This window comes from Amblyomma mixtum, chromosome 6, assembly GCF_055824585.1.
Source record: "Amblyomma mixtum isolate Tamu chromosome 6, ASM5582458v1, whole genome shotgun sequence".
NCBI classification, from domain to species: Eukaryota; Metazoa; Arthropoda; class Arachnida; order Ixodida; family Ixodidae; genus Amblyomma; species Amblyomma mixtum.
Window position 1 is genome coordinate 147,937,975 of NC_143017.1, and position 25,397 is coordinate 147,963,371.

The window sequence follows — 25,397 nt, forward strand, 5'->3', positions numbered from 1 at the left end:
CTAACCGGTACTCGCGTTTGACATTCCGGATAAGTGCTTTAAATATCCGGGCTTTGTCCAGGTTAATGCTGGATGTTGGGAAACCTATCCCCCATGGGCTCCTAATCCTCGGCGGCCTCGAGCCATCCACGTAATCAAGGTGTCTGAATTGAATTGGCAGGCTCCGGCCAAGATGCATACGAATTGCGCGAAGAATGCGCTACCTTCGCCCGACTGCTTTCTGCCTGCAAAGACGCTGCGCGAGTTCGTGGCCGTGAAAAGTTTCTTCCGTAGAATAATAATGAGGGAGTTCTTAGGCGGCGTCACACCGGTAACTTGCCACTGGCATGAGTGCGAACGGCAAGCGTTCGTTGCTTCCGTTGCCTCATCTCGATAACGGGCCATTCTAGATTTCGTGCCGGGCCCTTCGCCAGATGTCAAAGGAATTTTCAGGCCTCCTGGGCCTTTCTCTGCACCTTACGCATGCCGCTGTTCTCTCTACTCGCTGATATGAACGAGTCGGTTGTTTTCGTGCATGCCTTCTGCGCCTTAACGTTGTTCTTGTCAGAAGTATGGCCTGAAAGGCGAGTTGGTGCATGATGAAATGAACGGCGGCGCAACAAGGACGCTAAAAAGAAAGGGGACACCACATGCGCACTGATTTCTGATTTCTGTTCCTCTAATTTCTGTTATCAGAATCTTAGTTTTTTCTGCAGGGGTTAAAGGTTTCTTGTCTGTTATCCTGATGTTGCTGATTTCTTCCGCGTGTTGGGTTCGGAGCGATAATGCAATGAGTGTCATGCCTGAGCTGTATGTTTAAATATGCCACCTTTCCATGTAATAAACAGTTGGTAGGTGCGCATATGGTGTCCCCTTTCTTGTTAGCGTCCTTGTTGCGCAGCCGTTCATTTCATTGTTCTTGTCGTCGCAACGTGATTACCCCGTCACTCACCCCATTTTCTTTGCCAACGTTAGCGGACCATTTGCTGTTCATTTATTTCTCGGTTTACTCTTGGCATCAGGAAGGCGACACTCGCCGCCTTTGGCGATAAGCACACCGTGTACGCTTCTTTTTACGATACCGACGCTACGATTTTCTTATTCACTTTCTTATTCGCCCGTCGCGGTGGCTCAGTGGCTTTGGCTTGCAGCTGCTTATCCCAAGGTCGCGGGTTCGATCCCGGCTGCGGCGGCCGTAATTTGAGGGGAGCGAAATACAAAAAATGCCCGTGGGTTATGCGATGTCAGTGCACGTTTAAGAATCCCGGATGGTCTAAACTAATCCGGAGCTCTCCATGATACGCGGCGTTCCTCATAATCCATGTGCCACTTCAAAACGTTAAACTCCACAATTAAAAAAAAAAAAAAATCTCTTACTCTCTTCCGCCAATCCTGTCCCTAACTCGCACCTCCTTCTCTCTATTGGTGCCAAAGCACTCGTGCGCTCACCAGCACTGAGCAAAAATTTTGCCACTGTACGTACGTTCATCGTTGACAGTACATACGTGCGTACGTACGATCTCGTGCCGTTGCCTAGCTACTCGAATCACTACTCGGGCTTACCCGTGTTACCCGCCATCTGTGAATGTTAAGTAGAGAATGACCAATTCCGCATACATGGTTATCAACCTACTAAAGCTATCGCGTCATACCCTTTGCGCGGAGCTTGAGTTTCCCCTCCAATTCAACTATGAAACCTACTTTCACACGAGTACTCAGTTTAGCTACGTTAAACCCTTGCCAATTTTTCCTGGGGCGCATGCCCTTTCCATAATTCAGACCAACACGTTACACCAGCAATATATTTTTTTTTTTCATACTGTTTCTGCTCTGACCCGTCCTGCCGCAACTTCCGTGAACCCTTCGCCGATCCACTGTCTTGTCGCTGTTCAGTCCCCCCTCTATACACCCATCCCTCATTCCCATTCCTCTCCTGGTATGCCCGACTGGCTTCTTCTCGCGAAGATCAGCTCAGCCTAGTGGTAAAGGTGGAGCTGGTATTGAGCAGTTGATTTTTACTCTGAAATACAATGCTTTATTACTACTACTACTTTCTGGGAATTAACTGCGGGCGAGTTTCTGAATGAGTTCTGTCTCTCGACGATGTGATGTCGAGCCATTCAAACGGCGCTTTGCTGGTTGCATGAATGCCGCAAACTCTCCCATCTTTCTTTTTCTTCCGTTTTTCTTTTTTCTGAACGCATTGCTGTGCTTTGTTTAAAGAGAACTGAACACTTATTCTTAAATTTTGCTTCCCACCACAATTAAAAAGTGGCGGGAGAGGAAGAAATATTTGTGAGCAGAAGAAGGTTATTGCTGTGATGAAAGTTTTTTTTTTCCTATCTTTATCGTTATGCGCCATTTCCGCTGCTCCAGTTGCCTGTCCAGCTCCGCTACTGCGTACCACGCGCGACGAAACCAATGCTGTGCGTTTGACTAAACATTGGATTTCGAGGCTAAACGTATGCATGTCCTCTTTTTAGCGAAACGGAAACGTGCGCGTTATTTGAACTGTACTGACTACTATACATTTTATTCTGTCGTCCTTGAAACTGTTTTGGACTTGTTTTAGTCAGACAGCTGCTGCGGTACGTTGGGCTGCAGATTGTGACCTTCACCTGCGATTTAGGTGTCAGTCTCTTCGCTTTATGTGACAGCGGCGCGGGTCCGTTTTGGAGCGTTTAAGTGGCGGAACAGGTGGCAGAGCGACCCATTGCTCCTGATGAGAACAGCTTTTCCTCCTTATAAACTAGGCGCCAACACGTGTACGTTGTGCTTCTTAAGTCGAGAGTGTGTGCACGAGTTCCGTGGCGTGCCACACGCTTTCGAAACAAGGCTTCAAATTTATATATGAGTGTGGGGTTAACACCCAACAACTGCAACAGCAAAGCACAGCAGCGGAAAAAAAGCGGTCTATTGAGATTTGAGAAGAACCTGGAAGATTTGTACGAGGGCTTTTTCTTGGTGCGTCTAATTACTGTTGCACGTACGCACGGACGCACGCGCCAACGTATACACTCATGCACTCGCGCACGAACGCGCGCATGCACGCACGCGCGCACACACACACGCACGAACGCACGCACGCACGATGACGCGCACCGCGCGTCGTGAAAGGAAGAGAGTTTTTTTTTATAATTGGCTTTTTAACTATTAGAGTTGGGAACCTAGTTGCAATTGAAGATTTGTAGCTGGTCGTTAGTTATAGTTATATCAGTTTTTAGAATTTCGAAACCGTGATTACCCTTAGCACTGTGGTCCGACAAAATTTTCTATTTCGACTAGTTACGTGCACTGGAGAGGTTGCTTTGCCTGCATTCTTTGCGAAAGTCCATGCATTTTGGCACGATGTAGCCATAATTTCTCTGAAACACCTGCTGGTATACCCTCTGCAGGATGAAGGTTGCTTCTGTTTCTTTTCGATGCTGCTCTCCCCCTCCACTCTCATCCCGTTTCTTTCCCGCTTAGTTTTCTTGTTTCGTTCCTCATCTACGTTCCTCCTGTTCTTCTTCTGCCTCATCGCGCACCGTACGTGTGTCTTTATGTAAAGCTCCCTGCTGCAATGGTTCAGTAGGTATATACGGCCTCCTTCTACTTATCGCGTGATCACAGGTCTCTCACCTACGGCTGTGGCTTTGCGCACTTCAAGCACGGTCGCAGTGTACAAATGCCCGAGTACCTCCAATTTATATGCAGGTTAATTTGGCGCATTGATTCCGGAACGCTCCACCACACGGCGCTGATGTACTACACCTTTTTAAAGCCAAATAATGGGAGTGCGTTGATTTGGGCTTAAACGACCTGCCTGCTTGCATCATCTGGTAGGCTCCTCTGTTCTATATACGGCATTGTTACAGGTTAATCTGGCACGCCTATCCGCCTCAGGGTGCATTTGAGCTTTGCCTTAACTTGGTCGCGCAATAGCATATCCGCCAAGCCATGAAAGCCCGTTGTGTGTCGCCACGCCCGCGCATTGCGGAAGACATAAAGGTCGGGCCCACACGCGGGTTTATTAAGAAACGTCGGGGGGCATGGGGGAGTCGCGCTCGCTGACCTGCGACGACTGCTCGCAGCAGAAGCGGCACGCGAATGCCTGGGCACAGAGATATGAGCGCCTCCGCTGGCCTGTTGGCAGAATTAATCTGCTGCAATACGCGGCGCAGTCCAGTGGCCGGCAGGTGGTGTGTTTGTGAGAGAGTGAGCGAGTAAGTGGAGTGAGTGAATGAGTGGATGGGTTAGTGAGTGAGTGAGTGAGTGAGTGAGTGAGTGAGTGAGTGAGTGAGTGAGTGAGAGTGAGTGAGTGAGTGAGTGAGTGAGTGAGTGAGTGAGTGAGTGAGTGAGTGAGAGAGAGAGAGTGCTGGGAGCGAGTGGGTGAATGCATCAGTGCTGTAAAGTAGGTGTTGCGTAAGCGTATGCTGTGAGTGAGGAAGGGGCGAGTGAACGGACTAACGAACGAACTGCGAAGGACCAGTGCACCTGTAAAGCAAGACTGCAGTGCGTTGAAGGCGGTAGCTATCTCCGCCGTGGTTTCTTGAATGTATGTTTTGGCAGGGCGATCAGATTTCGTGGCCTTCAAAAGCAGTAGTGCGCGGGGCGCGCAGGAGCATTCCCATGTCCGCCTGTTCGTTTCCAGTTTCCGTGCTGCCATGCGTGCGGCAGATTCGCCGTCGCGGGTTAACACCATCCAGAAACGTGTCGAGTGAACCTATTACGATAAACCTTTTTCATTTTTTTCTTCATTTGTTTTATCACTTGGAAAAAAGTCTACATTGTCTTCAGGATCTCTCAGTAGAAAATTGTACGTGGCCTGTCTCTTTATTTCTTGCTTTTTGTTTACTATTTATCGCTTGCTGTAAATTGCTTGTATAGGCGTACCCAGCCGATCTAATGTGATTACTAAAACAAACTACCCTGTTAATTAATATTTCGAAAGGGGATCGCTACCAGGAAATAATAACTTAAAATATCTTCAGTTACACGCGCCGTAGAGCAAGTGAGAAACGGAAGCCAGCTTTTCTCGAGTGAAATTTCCATGCCGCCTCATATCGCAGGGGCTGGCGTGTAGTTCGTATTTGTCCGGTTTGTTTGGACATCCCTCCTGACCTTCGCTCTGCGCCTTTCTTCTTTGTTTCAGTACCTGGAGCGGCGGTTCTTCTCGGTAGCAGTGAGGACGTTAGGCTCCCTGTCCTTCATAGTCAATACGGTGAGCCCTTTTGGTTGTTTATATATTTGTTTATTTATTCAGCAAACACTTACAAAATTTCTCATGGGGGTATTACGTTGGGGTAGCGACGCGAGTACAAAGTGCAAGGAAAAAAAGAGGAGTCGAACCGCTTATCTGTAACAGAGATGGATACTTTTTCATTGTTCTTTTAGCATTCAAATAATAATATTTTTACGCATACGCTTCGTGCTTGCATTGTTGTTCCTTGAGGTATGCTTACCGTACAGTGCGCAGTCGGCCTAAACGTCTTCCTGTGCATGAACATGTAGGAAGCGTCACTGTGCAGTGTTATATGACAACTATGCTTTTCTTTTTTTGCCTCCGCCTCTCTCTGCAGCTATTATACATGGGTGTCGTCTTGTACGGTCCGTCCGTAGCGTTGGAATCAGGTAAGCGGCAGCGGTTAATTATTACGCCTCGGCTTTATTTTTGCGTTATTTTATTATGCGCGTGGGTTTTGAGAGGAGAGGGTGAAAGTGACCAGCTTTTGCTCTGCGGTTTTTAGAGGTTACGCTGTCACCTTTGCGATTCTAAGGCTGCCCCTGTGCTGAAGGTAACAAGCAGCGCCTACGTTTCATGTGGGGCGAAGGGCCCTTGTTGCACTGTTACAACTTCAGGCTGTAAAACCTTACTGTATGGCGACCGCGTCGTTCGCACGAAATGAAGTCATCGCCATGTGATCAACTGCAATTAAAATCATGGGTCGTGTGACTTGGGTAGCCATGTGAAACGAACGCTTGCCGCGATTTAACCCCCTCATGGAAAATGGCACCAGAAAGGAAACGAGCACGACATCGAAGATACGTTGAAAATAGGGCAAGTGCTGATTTTTAATCGATTAAACCCCTTATACAAACGTGACCCAGTAACCCCCTTAAACAGCATGACCCTACTGAACCTCGAATCGCATTATGTGAGGGTCCATTGAATTTTTGTTTTTCGCTTCCTGAGATTCTCGTAGCGATGCGACAGAAATGCCGCTTTAAACGTCGGTTTGTTGCACGGGAGGAATACGCCTAGTATATTCCGAGGCATATTTTCCCTGCAGCACTCAGCTTCTCGTCTTGCTCTTGTCTCCTTGCAGTGACCGGACTTCCTGTCTGGACGTCGGTGCTGTTCCTGGGATTGGTCTGCACATTTTATACGGCGGTGGTGAGTTCGGTTCTCCCTCCGCTCTTGAGTCTAGGGAGTGCAGTCTCGCACTGGCCCTCGGAGAGCCGAAAATCGTCTTAGCCTGGGAGGTAGACGTGCCTCGTGCTGAGAGAATTACCAATGGGTTGGAATTTTCAGCGTGGTGGCCAGGTCACCAACCTGGTCATGCCGTGTAGTACTTAAATTTTTTGTGCTCTTCTTGGCTAAGTAGCGTGAGCCGAGTGTTAGGATTCTTTGTACCTTTGCCGTCGATGAGACATGGCACCAGCGCTAACTGACGAGTGTTAAACACTGCCCGCTCGTGTGCTGACCTGCCAGCCTCACCGCGCCGTTTTTTTTCCCCCCTCCCTGCAGGGTGGTATGAAGGCGGTCGTGTGGACGGACGCCTTTCAGATGATCGTCATGGTGCTGGGACTACTCGCAGTCGTGATTGTGGTGCGTCGCACATTCTGTACCTTTTCCACGGCTGCCCTGTAGGGTTGCGGAGCGTTTTGCTCCTTTTTTCTTAGTTTCTTGCGTGCGCGTGTGCTTGTGTGTGTGTTTGGGGGGGAGGGGGGGGGGTGATGTCTGAGGCACTTGGCGAAGCACTGAAACAATAGGACTGTGCTTACAGAAAAGGAGTAAAAACGGAGTAAGATGTCCTGTAGAGAGAGAGGGAAGAGAGAGACTTTAATGAATAAAGGAGAGGTCTGCCTGGTTATTAACCTAGCATGCTACTCCAGGCTGTACTCTAAAGCACTCCTTTTAATATAAGGGAAGGCGATGGAGGACAACTTGCTCCCTTTTTACTCCCATATAGGTGTACTCGTGTTTAGAATGTACAAGCGTAAACTTTTGCTAATTCCCTTCTTGCAAGGTCTACGTGTTAAGTGTTGAAAAGATTTTTTCAGTTTCCAGGTACGTTGTTCACCATATATAAACGCAGCTCGAGGCGTCTCGAGGCTGTCCCTCGAGTTCCAAGTCCTTCTCTCCCATGCGCAAGAAGTTTGCCTGCAGTTCCCCATCTGTGAAGAAAGGATTGTGGCGCGGGGCTCTTACGTTCGGCCGGGGTGGGTTTTTCTTTCAGGGAGTATACAAGGTCGGAACGGTGGACAAAGTATGGGAAACAGCCGAGAAGGGCGGCCGCATACAGCTTCTGAAGTAAGTCCGCTCAGGGATCTCCTTGAGCTCGCTGGATCCCTTACCTCCTAATTGCTTTGCTTTTCCCTGCCCTCGTGGAACGCGGGCCCCGCTGCTCCGCTCACGAATTTTTAGATTGCTCAATGAACGCTGCCTGTGCGGGTGAGCGAAATGCGCCGGTAGTTTTCCTTTGAATTGAGACGGATTGCCAGATATCGCGAGGCTCCGCCTCACTTTGCTAAGCTTAGGTTTAGAAAAGCTTATCTCACGGCCCACAGAAAGGTTTCTCCCATATGTTAATTCAAAGAAGCAGGTTTCAGAGCGCAAGGCTGAATGCGAACCTCCTCTCATGTAGTTGAAAAAATACGCAGTAAAGAAAAAGTAACCTAACCTAAAAATACGCGCGATCAGTATTCTACAAGTGTAACGTTCAGAAGAGCACGGTTCCGGGCTAGTTGGTAATGCGTTTAAAAGGAAGAAACGGCGCGAAGAAACACGGACACACGGACACACGTGTGTGTGTCGTTTCTTCGTGTGTCCGTGTTTCTTAGCTCTCTTTCTTCCTTTTAGGTGAAACGTATCAGGATGTCACGCATGAACTTATTATATATATATGTAATACAATGACAAAAGTTTCTTCTTCAACGTTGTCAGTGAAGAACGTCGAATATTCAATATATTTCGGGAGGTGGTCCCGTGATGATAACGCAAAAGAAAAGAAAGTACCCGGTATACTTGTTTTGCTAAGTCTGTTTGGTTTGCATATCACAGGGATGGATCCCCGTGGTGAAAAATAAAACGAACTTCGACCCTTTTTCTGTCTGACTTGAAAATTGCCTTTTACAAGCATATCTTGTAACTCTACTCTGCAAGCAAGAACTTGGGACGTCGCCAGTTAACAGATATCGCAGGTCGAGAGCCTATGGGAGGACATTTTATGCCATACTATTCTCGAGTAGAAAAAAAATAAAAGTCAATGTAATATTCTTACTTCGTTTTTCTTAGCACGAATGCATTTCGTCCTGCCTTTTCTGAACTTTCGGCGAAATTCTCTACTTTCATTCATTAGTCTTGTACGCTCTGCCAACTCCTTGTTAACGGGGCGGTGGCATTTGAAGCATTTTGTCGACGACCCACATATCGTCAATAACGTTGAAGTAAAGTGAACTCATTTGAAATTGTAACTTTAAATACAGGACGTTTGCGTTATGTTCTGCGAGTGAGCTCTCTTGCCCACTTATTGTTGGCACTGTGCTGCAGACCCTCGCGCATTGTTTGTCTTTGTCTCGATCACCTTGCGGGAGGGGCCCTTCCCCTCTGTGTGACCCCTCTGCAGCACGCAGGTGGACACCCTGTCGTCGGTGTCGCTGTGGAACGTACTGCTGGGCACCACGTTCATCTGGCTCGCCTCGTACGGCACCAGCCAGACGCAGGTGCAGCGCTTCTGCAGCGTCTCGACCCTGCGAAAGGCCAAGATGTGAGTGCATGCTGCTCCTCCTGTGTGCATGTGGGCGGATCAGGCGAAAAGACATAATGAAGTAGGACTGGGCCAGTGTTTATTATTTTTTTTTTCAAATTTTGTAATTGACCTCCGCCCTGTTCATTTATTTTTGTTATTATCTGGCAGCGTGCGGTATTTAGAAAAAGGCAGGCCTTGAGGATTAATTCTTTTCAGTGTGCTACCAAATTAAGCGTGCGTAGACGTTTTCTGTTTAATAGTCTGCGTGGAGGTGTAGACCGTATTCGAAGCTGAAGCAAGACGAAATTCAAGGAGGACGGACGGACGGACGTCCGTCCATCCGTCACCCCGGCTTATACTCGGTCTGCGCATACAATTCTTTTAAGTGCACAATCATCCCGTCCATCCATCCGTCCTTCCGTCCGTCCTTTAATTTCCATTTGCTTTAGCTTAGAATGCGGTGTACATGCCCACGCAGACTACTAAACAGAAAAACGTCTACACATGCTTAATTTGGTACCATCCCAAAGGAGCCACCGCGAAGCCGTGAAGCGAACGGAAGTGTCTTTCGCTCCACTGTGGTTGAATTATTGCATGAGGCGTAGTGATTTATGGACCTTCGTCATGATTGAACCTGTCAGCTTTGACGACACTTGAGGGCTTCTGTTTTCTTTCATTTTCGGTCTGTTATTCGAGCACCACTTTAGAAAATGCCACTCAAAGCCACAAAGTATTTAGTTTGAGTAGGCTTCTTAGTGTTGTTGTTCCGGATAAAAAATTTCTAAGCCAAGTCAAGTCAAGCCGAGCCAGTCAGCTCGCAGCAAGGACACAAATTTATAGCGTTGAAAAGTGTATAGCGAGCATGGAGGAAAAAAAAACTGAGGAGGGAGCGTCCGGCGACAACCTTGAAGCCTCGTCTTAACAAGTAAATATATAGCAAAAAAAAAAGACAGTGTGTCCTCCCGTGATCGCACCACGTGATAGCGTGCGGTAAAGTCTAGCCCCGCTGCGCGCGCGCATGCGCCGATTAGCGCGGCAGACTAACTGTAGATCAACTTCCTTGCTGTAGACGCCCGCGCCGCGGGTAGCGAATACGCGCTCACTAAAACATACCGGAATCGAAACATAAAGGATTGGCTCGGAGAGCGAAAAACTGAGGGAGAAAACGACTTCAAAACACTCGGCTTGCGAACGCTGGCCGCGTGACGTCATGCTCCTTCCTTAGTTTTTTTTCCTCCATGATAGCGAGCCTCAGTGGGTACATGAGGAATAAGGCTCTATTTTTCAGTACCTGCGTGCATGTTTGTAATGTTTAAAAGTTAGCTTATCGGTGAAGACTGATTTTATTTAATCCATAGAAGAGCTCCAGAGTTGATATAACAACAGTAGTAGTATAAGTTTCATTTTCCGAGAAATATCCTCGAGAGGTTCCTGGGATAAAAGCATTTTGATCAGCTTAACGTGGCTGATGTGGAAATAAAACCTCAGTAGTCATTCTTGCTGAGGGTACTCAATGGCGTGAATTTATCGATAGTACTCAAGTAAAAGCGCTGGGTTTGATCCGTCATGGAAATGTCCCCTCACTTCGTACTTGGCCCGGTTTCGTTGCTATTCTTTTATCCCAGCTTGCCTCAAGGTCGCGAAATGGGAGCGCCTTGTGACTCCGCGCCGTCTGTTTACGTATTGGAGACATTTGAGCCGAAGCATTTCGTGCATGTGCAAACCATGTGCGCTTGTTTGCGAGCTGCTCCTCCTGCGGCATGCGTGTGGTTCCCAGGTGTTAGTCCCTGTTGTTGATGTCATTCGAGCTAAGTATCCGGCCTCGAACGCGTGGCAGCGTTCGATCATCGCGCCTCTCGCTGCGAGCTACGCTTTATTCCTGCAGTGGCTTTACCGTATGGCGCGCGTTTTGATATTAGAGCCGCCGCGGAATTGCACGGAGGGATCGCTTTTTTTGCGTCGGCGTTTCGTAGCTCCGAGGGATGTCCTTCATTGTACGGGATGCTGGAGGTCTTTGGCTGTGTGTACAGACGTAGTCGCGGAGGTAACCGGATCATGGTGCGAAGCGACTCGAGCTTCGCCGCGGTGGTTCGCTCCGGAGCCGGTTGAAACCGGCGAGCGAGGTTGCGCATTGGACTCTCGCGGCCTCCTCCGTGCGTTTCAACCCTGATTCTCGACTGACAGAGGGCGTGTCACTGCTGCAGTGCGAAACAATGCTGCACGTACCGGTCCTCCACGTCGATGTAAACAGCTCAAACACCGAGCAGTTTTCATCGTTTAGCCATATCGCCTGCTTAAACGAGTGGAATTAATTCCACTTATACACAATTATTTAAACAATTCCTCATAAACAGTTAATAGGCCTCAATGATGTTCGAATTCAACTATATTAACATCTGCATACTTCCCGTCGTTCCGTTGGTGGCTGAGCGATTGCAGCGCCGGATTGCGTTTAGTGTAGGAACCTGTATGACAGTCTTCTACAACGCCAGCAGAGCCTATGGTGCACCAGTTTAGAATGAGCAGTGTCGCGACTTTTAAGCCATCGGTTTGATAGGCATGAAATGCATTGAAGTATACCGCCAGTTTTTTGCGTGCAACCGCGCTTGTCAGTGACAGCCGGCACTTTTTGAAGTTCGTTCGCTGAATGCCGACCGAACCCACAAGGCTTCCAAGCGGGTTAGCTTAGTGTTGTGTCCCCTTATTGCTTTTGTGTGTGTGCGCCCCCGCATCCTCCTCCTAACGACCACTCGCATCCTCCTCCTAACGACCACTCGCATCCTCCTCCTAACGACCACTTGCCCCTCGTCGCACGCTGTCGCCAGATGCCCCCCCATGGTGCGCCCCCGCATCCTCCTCCTGTTTTGGGAAGCCACTCCCTCCCGTGGACGCTTCTCCGCTCCCTCCTTTCTTCGGGCGGCCAGTTCGGCTCCTGCCTCGGTCGACGCTGGTCGCACCCTCATCGGCTTTAAATAAACGAAGTCTTAAAGTACCGTGTGCGTCTTTCGCTGCATTCAACACAGCGACCGGACACGACAGTGGCGACGAGAAAGTGGATTCGACCCGCGCTACGCAACGCTATTGACAAGCCATGGCTACGCGAGGGTTTCCCAATCAGATACCAGAGTTCAACGGCTCATCGTGGTCATCGTGGGTTGGACGCCTTCAGTTCTACTTTGAAGCTAACAACATCACAGACCCAGCCTTGAAGAGGGCCAACCTGCTGACGCTGTGCGGGGAGCAGACCTACGATACTGTCTGCGCCCTTATTCAGCCAAGCACACCAGCGGCAGTGTCTTACGACGACATCGTAAAAGCGCTGCAAAAGCACTACGACCCAAGGCCATCCGAGGTCTACAGCCGGGCTCGCTTCCAACGACGAGATCAACTGGGAGGAGAAACTGTGAGCGCCTACGTAGCCGCGCTCAAGAAGCTCGCTGCCGACTGCAATTTTGGAACGCTGTTGACAACAGCTACCGGGCAGGAGGGAGACGCAGCTTCTTCTGCTAACACCACCATGCTTCCCTTGGACGTGATGTTACGCGACAGATTTGTGTGCGGACTGAGTGACGAGTCACTGCAGCAGCGCCTGTTCGCTGAGAAGGACCTCACATTCAGCAAAGCTTACGACATCGCCGTTCGAGCGGAGAGTGCCGGTCACCAGCAGAGAGGGATTCGCCGGAACACCGAGCCGGTACACCAGACAAGCAACCAGGTGCGCAAGCCTTCTGTTGTTGTAAAATCGGTCAAAAAGGCACAACGCTGCTGGCGGTGTGACGACCAACACAACCCCCAGGGATGTCGATTCCAGTCAGCCACGTGTAATTTTTGCCACAAGCGAGGGCATATCGAAGAGCATGCATTACGAAACGGAGACTTGCCAAGATAAAGTCACCTTCCCAGCCTAATCACAGCGTCAACGCCTCAGAGAATACGCCGCTATCTGATCTCCATGGAACAACATCAGCAACACCATCTGTGTTGTACGACCTGAACACCATGAATCTCGGCACGCGACCGAAGATTTTTACAGAAGTAAGCGTACATCACCAGCTGATTAAGTTCGAGGTGGACTCCGGCGCAGCCTGTACTCTGATCAGTGAGGACACGTTCCGAACTTCATGGCCATCTGACGCACCCGCCCTGCAACAAGACGACACGCACCTGCGAACGTGGTCAGGACAGAATCTGCCACTATTGGGCTCTGCCAACGTGCAGGTTAACTACAACGGCCAGACCCATACGCTACCTCTGCTTGTTGTGAAGGGCACAGGATCAAGCCTTCTAGGGAGAAACTGGTTTTCTCCACTAGGCGTGATGATATGCGGCATACACCAGACGCCGAGCCAGAACATGGTTGAGCAACTGCAAGAGAAATACGAAAGAGTATTCTCGGAAGAGATTCCAGGAAACGAAGGGCCCCCGGTCACACTGGAGTTGTTGGACAACGCGCAACTTGACAAAGAAGGGCTAGCCATCGTCTACGCGGCGACACATTTTCACCAGTACATTGCCGGCCGGAAGGTGACCTTTATAACCGATCACCGACCGCTATTGGGCATTCTGGGACCACAAAGGCCTATGCCACCAACTTTGTCTCCGCGAATGACACGTTGGTGCATCAAACTCTCAGCGTACGACTACGCTCTGGTCTACCGCAATGGGAGTAAACATCAAAACGCCGATGCGCTAAGCCGTCTGCCACTAGACGCAACTGTTGACGAACCATTTCCACCAGGAGACGTTCTGATGTTCGAAGCACTGCCAGAACCTCCGCTTACAGCAGGCACAGTTGCAGCATCTACGCAGAAGTGCGCAGCTCTCCGGCTAGTTTACACAGCTGTTCAACAAGGCAACGTGCATAAACTCAAAGGGGACAACTTCGACGCTTACCGCAGGCGAGCTACAGAGTTGAGCACCCATCGCGGCTGCATCATATTTGGGTCCCGAGTTGTGATGCCGAGAGAACTACGCGCACAAGCTATGTCTCTCATCCACGCCGGACATCGGGGCATCGTTGCAATGAAAAAGTGTGCCAGAAGCTACATGTGGTGGCCTGGCATTGACAACGACATCGAAACAGTGGTGCGAGAATGCAAGCCTTGCCAGAGCAGCCGGAGCGCCCCGCCGAAAGCTCCTGTCCCAGAATGGGAAAAGCCAGACACACCATGGCACACACTGCACATTGATTTTGCAGGACCAATTGAGGGCTGCACTTTCCTTGTGGTCGTAGATGCCTACACAAAGTGGCTTGAGATAAGGCAAATGGGACAGACGACTTCGGCAGCAGTCATTGACAACCTCCGATCACTATTTGCAACGTTCGGCCTGCCGCGCAAGGTAGTGTCGGACAACGGAACACCGTTTGTGTCTGCGGAGATCCTCAAGTTTTATCGCGACAACGGGATCTCATCAGTTACATCGGCCCCCTACCACCCAGCGACAAACGGACAAGCCGAGCGCTACGTAGCCGAGCTAAAACGCGCCCTTGAAAGAGATCAGACAGGCTCGCTGCAGCGCCGCCTTGCGCGCTTTCTCTTCAAGCAGCACACGACGGTTCAGAGCACAACAGGCGAGACCCCCTCGAAAATGATGTTCGAGCGTGAAATGCGAACCCAGCTCACAGCCATCCTCCCCGAGCCAAAGGCAGAGACGTTCCGGGAAGAAAAAGCAATTCCGCGCTGCGGCACGCTTAATGAGGGGCAGCGCGTCCTCGCCCGACAGTTTCTGAAAAAGCCACGCTGGGAGGAAGCTACAATTGTCAGACGCATAGGCTTGCGCTCTTGGCTCGTCAACATACATGGCACAGTAGCACGCCGACATCTCAACCAGCTGCGTAGATTTACGACGCCGTCTGAGAGCTGTCCGCCAGCGGAGAGAACACGTGCACCATCTTCCCACATAGCCTGGCACCTCTTCCCGGAAGAAGAGACTTCGCCCAGGACAGACCTAGGAGACACAGCGAACAACAGCCAGCCTACAAGTGTTTCTCCCCCGAGCGCACAAAGCCAGCGCGCCTCCACGCGTGAGCGCCGACCCCCTGCACGATACCAGGCAACTTTCTAAGGGGGAAGGAAGTGTTGTGTCCCCTTATTGCTTTTGTGTGTGTGCGCCCCCGCATCCTCCTCCTAACGACCACTCGCATCCTCCTCCTAACGACCACTCGCATCCTCCTCCTAACGACCACTTGCCCCTCGTCGCACGCTGTCGCCAGATGCCCCCCCATGGTGCGCCCCCGCATCCTCCTCCTGTTTTGGGAAGCCACTCCCTCCCGTGGACGCTTCTCCGCTCCCTCCTTTCTTCGGGCGGCCAGTTCGGCTCCTGCCTCGGTCGACGCTGGTCGCACCCTCATCGGCTTTAAATAAACGAAGTCTTAAAGTACCGTGTGCGTCTTTCGCTGCATTCAACACAGCGACCGGACACGACACTTAGAAATGCGAAAATTCTGAGGATTAGCCTTTTAATGTGAACAGGTCTCCTTGCGCGGTTGTCCAAACGCCGTTTTATGACACATGGTCGACATTTGGAGAGGGGGAAAAAGCGTTGTTCTATTCCGGTCGTAATTCGCGTCGACTAGACGCAGTTTCGTTAGAGCTTTAACACTCGGAACCCCGTCTTGTAGAGAAGCAAAAGAAATGGCTGACGGTTTAGCCTTGATAAGCACGAAATATTGTGCGAAAGCGCGGTGGGCCACCCAAATTTCAGGGGTGGGTAAGCCCATTGCGGGGGTGTCCCAAGTCTGTTCCGAACTCAATTTTCAAATTTTCGAGGGTGAGCCAGCAATTTTTTTTTTTTTGGGGGGGGGGGGGGCAGCCCTATTTTTGGAGGTGGGCCAGTTCCATTTTGAGACTAAGCCAAGTCTGTCTTCCACCCGAGTACACCCGGATTCACCGGCTGTCAAATTCGGCCAAGGTCATTCCAAGGGCGAATTTCGGGTGTCCTAACCATACTTGAGACATTCCTCATGTGCCATACCGTGTGTTGCCTTCCTTACCCTACAAGGGCATTCCCAAATTGAGCTTTTCTTGGTGTCTCGCACTCTTTAGATGGTCCAAGGTCGTTCGAAGGTCAAATTTCAGGTGGTCCTAACCATGTTTGGAACATTCCTCATGTGCCATACCATGTGTTGCCATCCCTACCCTCCAGGGCCATCCCCAAATTGAGCTTTGCTTGGTGTCTCATACTATTTAGATTGTCCAGGTCATTCCAAGGCCAAATTTTGGGTGGTCCTCACCGTGTTTAGAACATGCCTCACGTGCCATACTATGTGTTGCCATCCCTACCCTGCAGGGCCATCCCCAAATTGAGCTTTGCTTGGTGTCTCACACTATTTAGATTGTCCAAGGTCATTCCAAGGCCAAATTTCGGGTGGTCCTAACCATGTTTGGAGCATTCCTCATCTGCCTTACCATGTGTTGCCATCCATACCCTGGTGGTGGTAGTGGTTTATTTAAAAATAAAAAGTGAAGCAAAAGAGTGTTGCCGTCCGCGGCAATTGCTATCTAATATCTTAAGCACCCCTGCTGCAGCCGGCGGAAATGAAAGGGAAAGGGAGAGGATAATGAGGAGAAGTATAGACGGGAGCGACAGCAAGAAAGGACAGGGGAGAGCTTTGTACACTGTTTACAAAATACATACCCTGCAGGGCCATCCCCGAATTTGAGCTTTACTTAGTCCATTGCCACGCACACCCATTCCCTTACTGATTCTGGCTGACGCTTCGCTTTCTTCGCACGAGACATCGTCGAAATCGCTGGAGGTAGGCTGGAGCTAAGAAGGAAGAGCCCTTAAATATATGCGTTCGTGTGACGCACTCAGATGATGGCAGCCTCTCAGTGCGAGCACGTTGCACTATTCGAAATGACGTATTTTGACCTCCTCTACTTGGTCTTACAATTTTCTTTATCCGAAGGTCAAGCAGAATGGAAATTGAAGCAACTCAAAAAAGGTGTTTCTTGTTTTTCTTGCTGCCGGCATATATCACTAGCCCGGCAGGTTTTCCCACTGGCACGTCACGCATGGAGCTGGTCGATCCCCGCGGAAGCATGCTTTTGTAAGGGACGTTTCTTTTTATTGAATTTCTTGGAAAACAGTTGGCACCCTCTCATTGACTTGTGCCCACTTATCTTCTAGGATGTGTACTTTCCTTGTTATGGGTTTTTTGTTTTGTTTTCGCGCAGAAATAATGCGTGTGCTCGCGTTTTCGTAGCGAACCGGTTTCATGAGAACCCCCCAGCTGTATTAATGTATATTGGGCAGAATAATTAGAGCCGATCTGATCGTTGTTACGCAGCTGAAAAGGAGAGTCAGCGCTGCCCCCCTTGTACAAGTTGCTCTATAAAAGAGCTATTCTTAGCTTTAGAGCACAATTCTGAGAGCTAAGTCTGCCGTGGGCTACGAGCCGTAGTTGTAGTGCTCGCTTTGCGATAGAATCTCACAATTTTGGCACTGGTATTGTTTTTGTTTTCTTTTGTTGTTGTTTTTTGTAGCAAGTGTTCTTCGCTGAATTAAGTCTGCTGGAAATCACCTCATGCACTATAATTATTACTGATGAGAAAGTGGCTGAGGAGTGTGAGAAAATTTTGTCGGTAAAAATAATAAAGAATGCAGTGGAACCTCCTTACCGCAAAAAGAGGTTTTAATTGGACACGTGGTTGGCGAAGTCCAGTGTTGGGGCAGAGCTGTACTTTTTTGACGTGGCAGTTGAATTATATGTTTTCTGTAGCCCTGCATTAAGTGTTAAGCTTTTTAGTGCACATTTGAGCGACGACGTAAAGTTAGCAGTGGTCCGCTACCTACGGCTGTCGTGTATGATCTGGAGGTATGCTGTAACGGGTAAAGTGAGAGATAATGCAATAAGTGTAAATAAAAATTGCGTTTGATGGTTCACCGTTATACCTCAAAAGAATGGCCAATAATATTTGCATCTTTTCACTAATCCCCCTCAACTTTTAGGGGAGAAGGAGGAGAGGGAAGAAAGTGGGAGGCGACAGGTGGAAAAGTAGAGAGTGAAGTCACCCTCTCCACAGCTAGAGGAGGGGGGAGAGGGAAAGTGATGAGGGAATAGTGTGAGAGGGTAGAATCGGCGGGTGGCCTAGTGGCTTGGCTGCACTCCTGGGCAAGTAGGGATTCACCTCCGGCTTTCTGACTTGGCGGAACAAATCATAAGAGAACAGCTCTGGGAATTTCTTTTTTTTTTTTTTGTCGAACCAGACCTAACGCTCAAACATTCGCATTACACAATCGTAACCGTCCTGTGATTTTTTTTTTCGCTTCGCAGGGCGCTGTACATAAACATTCCCGGCGTGATGCTGAACATTAGCCTTGGCTGCTTCGCCGGCCTGGTGATCTATGCAAACTACCCCGACTGCGATCCGCTCAAGTCCGGCAAGATCTCCAAGTCGGACCAGGTGATGCGTCGCTCAGCGCTCGCGCTGACCGCTTCTTACTCTACGCGACCCGGAAAAGGAGACCGCAGTACGTGTGGCCCTTCCCGGCGATCGATGTGCGTTTTACTGCTGCTGCTGCTGCGGCCACGTGGATGTGCAGAGAGCGGGAGCGTTGGATAGACAGATAGAAGGCCGCCTGTTTCGCTAAGGCGTTGCTTGGATAACAAAACTGGGCCAGCTAGGTTATACGGAAGATGTCGCGCCTTATCGCGTATCTTTGTGTGTCATTCTTATCTCTGTTTTCTCGCTCCTGTCTTCCAAGCAACGTTGTCTGAAACATCAACTAGCCAGATTCAGTGCAATGCCTGGTTATGAAAATGCCTAGCGGGGATTATTTGTTAACTGTTCAGCATGCCGTAGGTTGAACTGCCTAGTTTGTTGTCATTAAAGAACATTAATATAAAGGGGTGTTTGTGCTATCTTCAGTAAACCAATCGGTATTTCCCCTCCATTTTTTTTTTTTGCAGCTCATCCCATTCTTCGTGATGAAGAACCTAAGTAGGCTTAAAGGCCTTCCTGGTCTTTTCGTGGCTTGCGTCTTCAGTGGAGCTCTCAGGTGCGTCAACCTTGGCCGCATCGCTGCGGGTTGCTTCCAAGAACAACATCTCTTGGCGATAGCAAATGAACTTTTTTTTTTTTTTGCATGGTTACAGTTTCTGGCTCCCTAAGTACAGGTGCAAATGATCATATAAAGGCAGCCCGTGTTTCCGACTAAAGATCGGCATTCGGTTACTTCTAAATCGAACGATGGAAAAAAGTTATCGAGCCCATTCGTCCAACGAAGAAGAAAAGACAACGCGCCGTGTCTAAGCCCGTTGTTTTCTTTACTCTTGTATTTTCAGCACACTGTCGTCAGGCTTCAACTCGCTGGCGGCGGTCACGTGGGAAGATTTTGTGAAGAAATGGTCGAACGCCACCGAGAAGCAGGCGGCCTACATCACCAAGAGCATCGGTGCGTGCTCTCTTCCTCGCTTGCGGCGTTGATAGCGTCGTGGGACGATCAGTGGACAAGCTTGCATGCGGGACATGATACGTTATAAAGTTGAACCTTGTTATAAGGAAGTTGAAAGGAACCGGCGATTACTTCGTTATAGCCGTAGCTTCTTTATAGCCCGTGTTGACCGAGCTTCCGACGGGAATCGCTATTCCTTCGCTATATTCATTATTTCGTTATAAACAGTTTCGTTATAACGAGGTTCGACTGTAGTACTTTGGTGTGTGGCACTCAAACCGGATCCTGTATGTTTTATAAGGCAACGCTCGCAACGTGTATGCTTTGTGCATCGGCACATATTGCGCTGTGGTCTCCGTCTCCCTTCCGCTCCTCGTGTTTGCTTGTTGTATGTGTCGCGTACATTAGTCCTCTGGAATTGTTTTTTTTTAGTGCAATTAGTCTTTCAGCCTGAAACCCTTCGACAGCCTCTGAAGTGCGAATCATAGCTTTCCGGACACACCGCATTACTTTCATTACGGCTTATTACGCACAGTCATGCCTGTAGCACGAGCGCTTTCGGAAACGCATCTCTCGCGAAGCTTTCCTCACAAGGTCTGAATTTTTTTCTTTCTTTGCATACTCAGCTTGTGCTTACGGCATTCTTACTATTGGGCTGGCTTTCCTGGCTGGAAGAGTTGGCTCTATTCTTAAGGTAAGAGGCTGTTTCTCTTTCTTGTTTATGTTTACATTCCGCCTCATTCATAACCTATCCCTAACCATTTTCCCCAGGCGGCCTTCGCAATGTCCGGAGCTCTTTCGGGACCGCTTCTCGGAATCTTCATGCTGGGCGTGCTGGTACCGTCATGCAATGGAAAAGTAAGCTCGCATTTTCATTCTGATGGGTTAATGCGCACGCTGATATGCTGGGTTGCCAGCCGATATTAAATTGTTGTGCCTTCCGAAAGGTGTTCACTCTCCAGCCTTGATGACCAGATCGCCGAAAGCTTATATGAGGACTTAGACTCGGCAATGAGCAAAGTGAAAACACATTACACTGTACTAACGGGCGACTTCAATGCCAAGGTAGGCAATAAGCTGGCTGGATACCAGACAGTGGACGACTATGGCATAGGCTGTAGGAATAACAAGTGGGGGGGGGGGGGGGGGGGGAATTAATTGTAGAGTCCGCAGGGAGAAATAATTTACAGATCATGAATGCCTTCTTACGCAACCGGGAGGACAGGAAGTGGACGTGGAAGCTCTATTTTACCGGTGCTCACCTATGGGGCAGGAACTTGGAATATTACGGAAAGGGTTCTACTTGAGTTGAGGACAACGCAGCGAGCTATGAAAAGGAAAAATGATAGATGTAACGTTAAGGGCAGAAGAAGGCAGAGTGGGTCAGGGAAAAAATGCAGGTTAATGACTTCCTAGTGAGAATCGGGCTGAAGAAATGGGTTTGGACAGGGCATGTAATGCGAAGGCATGATAACCGCTGGTCCTTAAGGGTAACAGAGTGGCCTCCATGAGAAGGCAAGCGTGGCAGGGGGTGGCAAAAAGTTAGGTGGGCGGATGGGATTAAGAAGTTTGCGGGGATACGTTGGCCGCGGTTGGCAAAGTAGAGAGTTAATTGGAAAGATATGGAAGAGGCCTTTGTCCTCCAGTGGGTGTATTCAGTCTGATGAGGATGATGATTACGATGATGAGGAAAATTTTCACCCAGCCCGACATTGAGCGAGTAGCATGAAGCTACTTGAAATGGTTCTCTCTCTCCAGTGCTCAAATGATCGAATGGCCCGAATGGCAGTTCGGTATACTGCGTGATATTCCTATACTTTTACATGGTATTTGGAAGGAGATAATCTCTGTGTTCGGTATAGCCAATAATTAGGATTATCCAGGTTTTATATATCCGGGCCCGACTTAGCCTAAAATTTTCCACTCAGACCAGAGTTACTTATTTCTTCTTCGCGTCTCCACGCGATGTCTTCAAGAATCCGGCCGTGAATATTACCGGAATCGACTGTTGATCCGTGATTTACCTGTTGTTCAATGACATTCATTGTGATCAGGTCTGTGCTGATATCTGCCGCTTCAGGAATTTCGAATAGCAAGCAGTACTTAGAAGTTCTGTAAGAGTCTGTGAGAAATAACAAATTATTTAAGCGTGCGTTAATTGTTCGCTCAATATTGTGTGCAGCTCCATGCTGCGCCTAGCTCGCGAGTTCTGTCGCCCCATAGGTGAGGCTGCCGGGTGTTTGCGTAATGGCGTAAAAAAAAAAAGAGAATATTTTAAACGCATTCGCTTGGCTGTTATTTTACAGACTCGTCCTCCTAGTGTACCGGGTGCGGTTGTAGTCGCTGTGGCATTTGAGGTCATTAGGCACCAAACTGGGTGTGACGATGCGCGGTGCAATAAACATGTTTTGCCTGCCTGGAGGACATGGGGGATTGTACTCTTATTGTCAAACATAACATTGCGATCATATTGCATGTTCATACTATTAGCAAAGGCAGCATTCTTACCTAATAGCATTCTTATTATCGGCATCGGCATGAATCTTATGTTAAAATAATTAGCCGTATTTTAGTGTAGCGTTTGCTGCGGTAAAGCCCCGTTTTTTGTTTTTGTAGTGACCGATGCCCAAACTCAGGTGCACTTTAGAAGGTGTCTGTGTTATTTCCGAGTTTGTTACTCATTATATATCTCTGTGCGCTGGAATTTTGTTTTTATTTTGTTGTCAACGCTTGCAGTGGTTAAACATAGGAATTTGAAGTCGGAAGCAGTTCGTAGGGCCCGCTTACAATTTAGTACTGGGAAAAAATGCGCCTTACAGGCTTTTGATTCAAACAAAGCATAAATTGTTTCTGATCGATTCTCACAGCTCTCGTGTTTTAATTTTCTCTCTACTTCGCCAATTTTTCCAAGTAGTTAATGTATAGATTCTTTTCAAGCTTGCCCGCGGGTTCGATCCCGGACGCGGCGGCAGAATTTCTTTGGAGGAGAAATCCTAGAGGCCCGTGTACTGTGCGATGTCAGTGCACGTTAAAGAACCCCTGGTGGTCGAAATTTCCGGAGCCCTCCACTACGGCGTCTCTCATAGCCTGTGTCGCTTTGGGACGTTAAACCCCACAAACCAAACCAAACCTTTTCAAGCTTGCCTCTTGTATCGTTTTCAAGAAGCCCAGCTGTGCCCCTAAGTTAGGTTATAAACTACTAAGGCACTCTTTAACACTATCTAGCTTAATTCAGCTTTGCTCGCTGACGCAGTGATACGCTTAATTTGCAGGCATGTGATGCGCAGGACAGAATTACTTCGCTGAGATACTTAATTTTGGGGAGACAATGTTATTTGCCTTTTTCGTGCTGTCGTACGTTCGGAGAACCTCACACAGTCTGACACTTCGACGTAGGGGCGTATTTATGGGTACGTCTTGAACGGGGCGATTGGGGGAATTGTCTTCCTTGGTCATCCGGTCGAAAAACACAACGGAAAAATTTCTCTCCTGACAACATATTTTCTCTAATGTTTTCGGCCAGAAGTTTGTAGTAACAACTGAATTTCGTGTAGATACTACTGAAAAGTACTGCAGAAAAATCTACAATTCTGTAGAAAAAGGCTATGAAACAGAAAAAATCTGTTGTTACGACAAAACTACAAAATATCTTGTCGTATTTTTGACATGGTTCTGCATTTTTTTCGACTGGGCATTGCATTTCTTAAAGCCTTTTTGCTCTGTAAAATGTTGGAGACAGTGTTTTGTTCCCGTGGAAGATCCATCCCCTGGTCCCTTTTGCACTCTCCAACCAGGGCGCCCTGGGCGGTCTGCTGATCGGTCAGGTGATCTGCCTCTGGGTCGTGGTGGGCTCGCTGTCCAGCGAACCGATCGACGAGAACCTGCCCACCTCGGTGTCCGGATGCCCGCGCTACGGCAACGTCACGGGCCACAACGCGAGCACGGGACCCATCGCAGTCCTACCCACTGCGGGACCCAAGTGAGCGACGAACGCTTGCTTGCGTCGGACCATATGTGGGAGGCGCATAGGGAACACCCTCTCAAGGAAGTATTGAGAGGGTGTTGGCATAGGCCGCACCGTCTATGCGAGTTTCCTGAAAAGCACTTCGTCCCTTATATAGAGCTGATGTACTGACTCTTCAGTAGAAACGGCGGCCGCAGTCCCGTGCCGCTCCACTTTTTTGTTTTGGTAATCCTATCGGGAGCCTTTACATTGACGCCTCTTGATGATCAGCCTTTAGTCTGGGGACCAAATACAGGACGTACAGTGGTGAGCAGCCTTGTTTAGAGCGCTTGAGCAGTGCGCACTTGGTAACAAAAACCGAAATTAGAGAGCAGCCCCTCATTACAGGGCAAAGTTTTCGTGCCTGCTTTGTTTACGAGGCTATCTGGCGCTTCTACCGTGCAAGCGTTGCAGCTGGACCCTAGAGGCTGCCACAAAATCTGGATTTGTTTGCAAGGAAGTGCACCGCCCGAGCGCTCTAGACAAGGCTGCTCACCACTGTACTGTAGTCGGGTACAACTCAAGAACGAAGCGACTTTTTCCCGTCAAAAGGATCCCCCTCCAGCCACTGGCGTCGGATGGTGCTCGTGAACCTGCTAGCGTGGCAATGCAGGTAGGATACTGTTCCTGATCATGGAGGTAGGCGACTATCCCCATTCATCTGCCACTCCCTGCATTGGTAGGGGGTCTTTTTGACGGGAAAAAGTCGCTTCGTTCTTTAGTTGTATCCGACTGTAGTGTGGCAACAGCGATCTTTTCAAATCACCTCAGTTCACTGTGAGCATGGAACTGAAACGTGCAGCAAGCATTCCTACAACGTATTTTAAGATCAGGATGCTGAGTCGGGCAAAAGTGTTTGCTTCAAGCAAATCCCCCCCCCCCCCCCCTCCCTTTTTTTTTTTTGCGAAAATTCCACGATGGCGTCGCAGTAGATTAGTACAACCTCGTCTCCCCGCTTGATAGGTCCCTTGCTTCATCCAGCGCGGGAATTTCGGGAAGTGAGAACTTAGTATTTGGCTCGGCTAGTGTTTGGCCGAAAAGGTGGATTCGGCTTCTACAACAAATTTTCTCCCCGCTGCTCCCCACGCGCGCGTATAAACCGCTTTAATGGGGCGTGTACTGTACTTTAATAATTTTATCGCAATCGCATGTTTGGTGTTAGACGTATATTTGGAAATAAACTGGGATTCGCGGGAGGTTTGCCTCAAGAAAAGTCGTATTCGTGCGGCTAAATCCTTGTTTTCGGCCAATAGCTATGTGTGCCAAGTACGAAGTTGACACTTCCCGGTATTCCTGCGGAGGACGAGCGACTACAGCACCTCTCTTCGCTTTGCGGGATTTTGAGAAACTACGGGATCAGAAGGGAAAATAATTGGGCAAGTTTTTGGTGATCAGTACTTGCACTGTGAAGCGCGCGAACAGGGACAAATGAAAGAGGAAAGCATTTGTAGCTCACTTGTAAACCGCCTGTAATGCATCCCACCTTGGTAGAACTACAGTTCAGTTCGGACACCCTAATCGGCTGATAATGAGGGACTCACGCATATATCTTGTAAAATCGGCCTGCGGTGGCGACCCCTGTATTTAGTTTTTTGGACTTTTCTATCTCATAAAACCTCCGCTTTCGGTGAGGGTGGTTCCTTTGTGATTAGAACGCAATGCCCTATCGATACACGCCAACTTATGTCTGTACCCCTCGTGTCCCTTCAATCTTTTCATCGGTGACTTTTTCTCGAAGGAAAGTGCATGCTACCGAAATGAAACCTGACTTTATCTCCAGTAGAGTTTACTACCGAGCCAGTCTCCAGTTGGTTCTACGTGGTTAAAAAATTTAGCGCAGCAGGGATAGGACATAAATATTAGCGCCGAAGTTCATAGACGCTTCACGGGCGACTTCTCAGACGACGTTCACAGGGACTTGATCTCTGCACATGTTTTTTTCTTTTTCGTTTCGTGATGCGACGTTGTCGTTATCCTTTCTTCTCGTTAAAGTCAGTGGTTTTGCAAAGTAAATTTCATTTGTGGAGAAAAAGGCGGTTGTGTCGTCGTCTTCCTCGGCC

General features: G+C 48.9%; 1 protein-coding gene across 2 annotated transcripts in view; it reads left to right on the plus strand.

Moving 5' to 3' along the window:
- The window catches only part of LOC149340723 (sodium-coupled monocarboxylate transporter 2-like), a 91,587-nt gene that overhangs the window by 52,243 nt on the left and 13,947 nt on the right, over nt 1-25,397 (plus strand). Inside the window, exons 2-13 of one of the 2 annotated variants that reach the window (XM_089549564.1) lie at nt 5,114-5,182; nt 5,541-5,592; nt 6,288-6,355; nt 6,710-6,790; nt 7,422-7,495; nt 8,811-8,951; nt 18,214-18,343; nt 18,850-18,938; nt 19,225-19,334; nt 19,961-20,028; nt 20,106-20,192; nt 23,129-23,313. In XM_089549564.1, coding sequence (XP_089405690.1) covers nt 5,114-5,182; nt 5,541-5,592; nt 6,288-6,355; nt 6,710-6,790; nt 7,422-7,495; nt 8,811-8,951; nt 18,214-18,343; nt 18,850-18,938; nt 19,225-19,334; nt 19,961-20,028; nt 20,106-20,192; nt 23,129-23,313 — 1,154 coding nt within the window. The remainder of the gene's footprint in view (nt 1-5,113; nt 5,183-5,540; nt 5,593-6,287; nt 6,356-6,709; nt 6,791-7,421; nt 7,496-8,810; nt 8,952-18,213; nt 18,344-18,849; nt 18,939-19,224; nt 19,335-19,960; nt 20,029-20,105; nt 20,193-23,128; nt 23,314-25,397) is intronic. The other variant, XR_016283643.1, reaches the window with a different exon arrangement.